This window comes from Gorilla gorilla, chromosome 15, assembly GCF_029281585.2.
Source record: "Gorilla gorilla gorilla isolate KB3781 chromosome 15, NHGRI_mGorGor1-v2.1_pri, whole genome shotgun sequence".
NCBI lineage: Eukaryota > Metazoa > Chordata > Mammalia > Primates > Hominidae > Gorilla > Gorilla gorilla.
In genome coordinates, this window is record NC_073239.2 from 44244013 (window position 1) to 44250947 (window position 6935).

The 6935-nt window shown below is 38.4% G+C and overlaps 1 protein-coding gene across 1 annotated transcript; it reads left to right on the forward strand.

Moving 5' to 3' along the window:
• The first annotated feature begins 3787 nt into the window (after nucleotides 1–3787).
• On the forward strand, nucleotides 3788–4117 carry LOC129526552 (cyclin-dependent kinase 2-associated protein 2-like). The gene has a single exon (XM_055361157.2). It carries the CDS (start codon nucleotides 3788–3790, stop codon nucleotides 4115–4117), a length of 330 nt encoding a protein of 109 aa, XP_055217132.2.
• Nucleotides 4118–6935: the final 2818 nt, after the last annotated feature.

Sequence of the window (6935 nt, forward strand, 5' to 3'; positions counted from 1 at the left end):
TAGTATTTTGTTAAGGATTTTGGCATCTGTGTTCATCATGGATATTGGTCTGTAGTTTTCTTTTTTGGTTATGTCCTTTCATGGTTTTGGTATTAGGGTGATGCTGGCTTCATAGAATGAATCAGGGAGTGTTTCTTCTTTCGCTGTCTTGTGGAATAGTGTGAAAGGATTGGTATCATTTCTTCTTTGAATGAAAGAAAATATTCTTTGAATGTCTGGTAGAATTCTGCTGTGAATCTGTCTGGTCCTCGGCTTTTTTTGTTGGTAATTTTAAAATTACCATTTCAATCTTGCTGCTTGTTTTATTGGTCTGCTTGGGGTATCTACTTCTTCCTGATTTAAGCTAGGAGGGTTGTATTTTTCCAGGAATTTATGCAACTCTTGTGGGTTTTCTAGTTTATGTGCCAAAAGGTGTTCATAGTACCCTTGAATAATCTTTCATATTTCAGTGGTGTCAGTTGTAATATCCCCTGTTTCATTTCTTAGTGAGGTTATTTGGATTTCCTTTCTTTTTTTCTTGGTTAATCTTATAATGGTCTATCGATTTTGTTTATCTTTTCAAATAACCAATTTTTTGTTTTATTCATGTTTTGCATTTGTCATTGTTGTTGTTGCTGTGTCAATTTCATTTAGTTCTGCTCTGATGTTGGTTATTTCCTTTGTTTGCTGGGATTGGGTTTGGCTTGTTCCTGCTTCTCCAGTTCCCTGAGATGTGAACTTAGATTGTCTGTTTGTGCTCTTTCAGACTTTTTGACATAGGTGTTTAGGGCTACAAACTTTCCTCTTAGCACTGCCTTTGCTGTATCCCAGAGGTCTTGATAGGTTGTGTCATCCAGTTCGAAGAAATTTTTTCCATTTCCATCTTGATTTTGTTTTTCACCCAGTGCTCATTCAGGAGCAGGTTATTTAATTTCCATGTATTTGCATGGTTTTGAAGATTCCTTTTGGAGTTGATTTTCAGTTTTATTCCACTGTGATCTGAGAGAGTGCGTGATACAATTTCAATTTTCTTAAATTTATTGAGACTCGTTTTATGGCCTATCATATGGTCTATCTTGGAGAAAATTCTATGTGCTGTTGAATAGAATGTGTATTCTGTAGTTGTTGGATGAAATGCTCTTATATATCTGTTAAGTCCTTTTGTTCCAAAGTATAGTTTAAATCCAGTGTTTCTTTGTTGACTTTCTGTCTTGATGACCTGTCTAGTGCTGTCAGTGGAGTAATGAAGTCCCCCACTATTATTGTGTTGCTGTCTATCTTATTTCTTATGTTTACTAGTAATTGTTTTATAAATTTGGGAGCTCCAGTGTTAGGTTCATGTATGTTTAGGATTGTCATGTTTTCCTATTGAATGAGACCTTCACCATTAGATACTGTCTGTCTTTGTCTCTTTTAGCTACTGTTGTTTTAAGGTTTGTTTTGTCTCATATGAGAATAGCTACCGCTGCTCGCTTTTGGTGTCCATTTGCATGAAATGCCTTTTTCTACCACTTTCCTTAAGTTTATGTAGGTCGTTATGTGTTAGGTGAGTCTCCTGAAGGCAGCAGATAGTTAGTTGGTGAGTTCTTATCCATTCTGTGGTTCTGTATCTTGTAAGTGGAGCATTTAAGCCATTTACAACCAACATTAGTATTAAAAAGTGAGGTACCATTGCTTTCATCATGCTCTCTGTTGCCTCTATACTTTGTTTTTGTTTTTTGTTTTTGCTTTTTAACTTGTATTTTTGTTTTATAGGTCTTGTGTGATTTATGCTTTAATGAAGTTCTGTTTTGATGTGTTTCCAGGGTTTGTTTCATGATTTAGAGCTCCTTTTAGCAGTTCTTACAGTGCTGGTTTGGTAATGGCAAATTCTGTCAGCATTTGTTTGTCTGAAAATGACTGTATCTTTCTTTCATATATGATATTTAGTTTTGCTGGATACAGAATTCTTGGCTGATAATTGTTTTGTTTGAGGAGGCTGAAGAAAGGGCCCCAATCCCATCTGGCTTTTAAGGTTTCTGCTGCAAAATCTGCTGTTAGTTTGATAGGTTTTCCTTTATAGGTTACCTAGTGCTTCTGTCTCACAGCTCTTAAGATTTTTTCTTTTGTCTTAACTTTGGATAACCCAATGACAATGTGCCTAGGCTAAGATCTATTTGTGTTGAATTTCCCAGGTGTTATTTGTGCTTCTTTTATTTGGATGTCTAGGTCTCTCACAAAGCCACGGAAGTTTTCCTTGATTATTCCCCCAAATATGTTTTCCTAGCTTTTAGAATTCACTTCTTCCTCAGGTACACCAATTAGTCTTAGGTTTCATTGTCTTAGGCCCCACCACTGGGGAGGCTACACATGACATGGGATGTGGGCCATCGGTCAAAGGGCGCGGAGATGGGGCGCTGCCAGGGGAGCCAAGGAGGAAAGAGAGCGCTTTCCAAATTGTCTTCCAGGGTTTCAATGTGCATTTTATTAATTCAGAATCTGTCGGGAATAATACTAGGGAGCTACCTTTCCCTGGAGATGGGTCTTGTCAGTGGAGTGAGATAGGCTGGGGGGAGGAAGAGGAATGGGAGGCTCAGTTTATAAATATTAAGATCAGAAAGGGTGTGCTGCTGGCAGGAGCAGAGGGAGCCTGGAGATTTGGGTGGCTGCCGTTGGTAAGTGGTTGCAATCCAGAGAGTGGGATGGAGTTCCTCCCTTGTCATGTTAGCATCCCATTTCCTGGGCGCAGGTCTAACGCCCTGCAGGTGGTCATTTCACTCATGGTGGCTTTGTCTCTCTTCTGCCATCTCCAGACTCAGCTTCGCACTCCAGGGCTGCATACCACCAGCCACTGTCATGTTAACCCCTTCCCAGGCTGATGTGTCCTCGGCCTGGAGCCCAATCTGCTGGACAGCCTGGGACCGTCCATTTTCAGGGTGGTGGGCAACCTGGTGGCCATCGTGGTGCTGTGCAAGTCACGCAAGGAGCAGAAGGAGACCACCTTCTACACAGTTATGTGGCTGGCCGCCACCGACCTGTTGTTCATTTTGCTGGTGAGCCAGGTGACCATCGCCATGTACATGAAGGGCAGGTAACCTGGGGGCCAGCTGCTGTGTGAGTACAGCATCTTCAGCCTGTTCTTCTTCAGTCAGTCCGGCCTCAGCATCGTCTGTGCTGTGATATCTATACAGGTAATTTGTGTTAGACATTCTTAGAAGAGTTTCAAAAGTTTTATGTTTTTATCTGGGTTATAAACAGAGTCCTCAAATGCATACAAAGGAAATCATGCCATGATTGAATTTCAGCAGGAATAAGTTTATTTTACCTATTCAAAGTTAAAATACTTTTGTTGTGTTTGAAAATGTGTTTTAAAAATATGTGTTTGAAAAAAGTTTAAGTAAATATTTAATCATGTCCCCTTTTCTATCCCAAGAAATAATTTCATATATAGTTTATTTAAATTTTTTAACAAAAACGTAGCATAATTTTTTTAAATTGTATATTTTATTTAACCCAATATATATCCAAAATATTGGGTCAATATGTAATCAATATAAAAATTATTAGAGATAGTTTGCATTCTTTTTTCATATGAAATCTTTGAAATCCATTGTGTATTTTACATTTTAGGATGTCTCAACTCAAATGTGAAATTTTCATGGAGAATATTTGAACTGTATTTAGATTAATACAAATTGCAGTTAAAAAGTGTAATATAGATTTACCAGGGGGCGTGCAGCCCACTTGCCAATCAGATCGCTGCGGAGCGGTCCCGCAGCCAACCCCCGAAGAGCAGCCTGCTGGCTTCCCCAGTGCCCAGGAGTTGGGGATGTCCTACAAACCTACCACCCCTGCCCCCAGCAGCACCCCCGGCTCCAGCACCCCTGGGCCAGGCACTCTGGTCCCTACAGGAAGCATCCTGTCGCCGTCGGGCTCAGGGCCGGGAGCCACTGCCCCTTTCAGACCGCTGTTTAAAGACTTTGGACCGCCTACCGTCGGTTGTGTGCAGGCCATGAAACCACCTGGTGCCCAGGGCTCCCAGAGCACCTACACGGAACTGCTGTTGGTCACAGGGGAGATGGGCAAAGGGATCCGGCCCACCTATGCTGGCAGCAAGAGCGCCGCGAAGTGCCTGAAGAGAGGTATCATCCATCCCTAGCCAGAGTGCCTGGTAGAGACAGAGCAGAACGCCCACACTTAACAGGAAGCTCCTAGGCCTCTGTGTCTGGACTTCAGAGCACCTGCTTCTCCCTGGCCTTCATCCCTAGTTGCACTACCATCCTGGACTTCCTGTCCTGTGTCCCTTGATGGGTGCCCTCCAGGAACCAAGGGGCGGTTCTCACTCCAGGTGGCAACACGAAGGACCCCCCTCCCCATCCCACCCCGCCAACGCAACAAGAGTTAGCAGCGAGGTCCCCGTGAGTCCCACCCATGACCTGCCGACAGTGTTGCCCACTGGAACTTTCTGTGGCCCCCACCACTCAGCCCTTTCCACACTTGTCCGGAGCCTCCTTCTCCCTCAACACAGCTCAGGCCTCAGGCCTGACACTTCCCTGCCTTGTGTCTTTTGCTAAATATGACCTTTCTATATTAATAAAAGATGCTTTGGAGTTGTGCTCTCTAAAAAAAAGTTTAATATAAAGGAGAAATAAAAGGAAATTTAGCAAAGAAATATGTAGATGAATATATAAATAATCATAGGTGGCATTACTACCAGACATAATGAGATTATCAGATGTTTCATTTACTTACGATTAATATGTTTGTATTTATTTTTATTCATTTTATTTTATTTATGTATTTATTTATTTTTATTATACTTTAAGTTCTAGGGTACATGTGCACAACGTGCAGGTTTGTTACATATGTGTACATGTGCTGTGTTGGTTTGCTGCACCCATTAACTTGTCATTTACATTAGGTATTTCTCCTAATGCTCTCCCTCCCCCAGCCCCCCACCCCATGACAGGCCCCAGTGTGTGATGTTCCCCTGCCTGTGTCCAAGTATTCTCATTGTTTAATTCCCACCTATGAGTGAGAATATGCAGTGTTTGGTTTTCTGACCTTGCGATAGTTTAAACAAACTATGAAGTTCAGAAGTCACTTTACAAGAGAAATAAAGAAAAATAAAGTATTAATGACATTGGTAACAGAATAAAAATTAGAGTTAGACAAAGTATTAACAAGCAAGCTTATATATTTATAAGAGATGGGAAAATATTAGAAAGGAATAAATCATGTCTTGTCAACATGAAGAAAAAGTGTATTTTTTTGTTAACTTATTATTGTGTTTCCTTGTATAATTTTCACTTGGTTTTGTTGGTTTTACTACTTGCTTCATTCTTTCAAAAACTACATCTTCATAGACCATTTCAGCTTTTGCTATGTGGGCGGAATTATAAAACCCAATTTCAAAATTTCAACTGAACGTTGTCAGCATTTTTCTTTGGGCTTTTTATTGAAAAAAAAAACTAAGTAATTGTGTGCGTGTGTATTTTAGTATTACCATGAATGTAATAACAATAAAATCAAACAAAAACAAATGGATATGCAATATGTTGGACTAGCATCTCAAATATGAAAAAGGCATTGCCAACAGTGATATGATTTTTTTCAAAAAGGTAAGCTTTTTAAAGTATAATCTTATTTTAACCTAAAATCTTACTATCAGAAAATGCAGTGTACATTAAAATGTTCTGAAATGCTTTATTCACATTTATTAAATGGTTGTACTCACTCAAATATCTACAAATTGGTTTTTCACTTATGTAATTATCTTATAGAATGTTCAAAAGTCATGCGGAATGTGAGATAATTTTCTATTGAATATGATTGTTTTATCATTGCAAGACATCAAACATCCCTGTTTCCTGCCAAATGAATGTACAATAGCAATAAATGTAAAGATGTGTTTTTTGGAAAAGACACATTTTTGAGTTCTAAAACAAGGATTTTAAAACTTGAATTGTTACAGTGAGTATGTCTTAATATAGGCTACAGTCACTTTAGATAAAAAATTACTTCACATCTATTTTCAATATTACTTAAAGATGTTCATTTAGTGGCAAATATTTTTTTTTTTGCCTAGAGGCAGATATTTTGTCACATGGCTATTTATGAAACTGTATTTAAATGCATGTACACATATAAAAGCTGCCACTGTGGCTGTAAACTATTACAAGTTATCAAGATTAAAAAATAAACAAAAAAATTCAGTTTTTCTATGAAATGTCTTTACTCGATTCCAAATTTAGAGGTTTAAAATGCTTCAAATTAATAAAACCAAGTGTTTCACATATTTCAGTTGGAATGGCGTTTGTCCTAGTTTTATTAGTGAAGCAGCAGACTGCATTTTTTCACTCTCATACACCTTCAAAAGGTGGAGAGAAAAATTTGATAAAACTTCTAGGTCATTATCTGATGAAACACATTAAACACTAAAGGAGATATACAACTTCATTGCTTGTAAAAGACATATAAGAAGGAAACCTACATACATATATCTATCAGTTTTGTGTTTTCCAGAAATATTTGCCTTAAAGTGAGCTTCGTAACAGTATGTGTTCTCCAACAAAGCCAAGGAAAGTAAGTTTGACACAAGGATCTGGAAGTCTACGTGTGTGGCATAATTACATTGAATAGCTTCCACAAATAAGGCAGAAATGTATAGTAGAGTGTCCATTATAGAGGAACACTCAATAAATATTTAATAAAGTGCTTAAAATTTCTCATTATTGACCTGAACAATGAGTATACTTATTAAGTTTGTCAGTGACAGATATTGAAAGTGGAGACTGAAGGAAAAATGATGTATAGAAGAGAGATTTTACCTTCAAAGTGACATAAATAATTTGAAGAAATTGAGGGAAGTGACTTGCTTAAATATCCATACAGTAAATATTTATTGTGTGCTTACTGTGTGCATTGGGAATTAAGCAGTGAAAAAAATACAAAGGAAAACATCAACAACGTCTCTT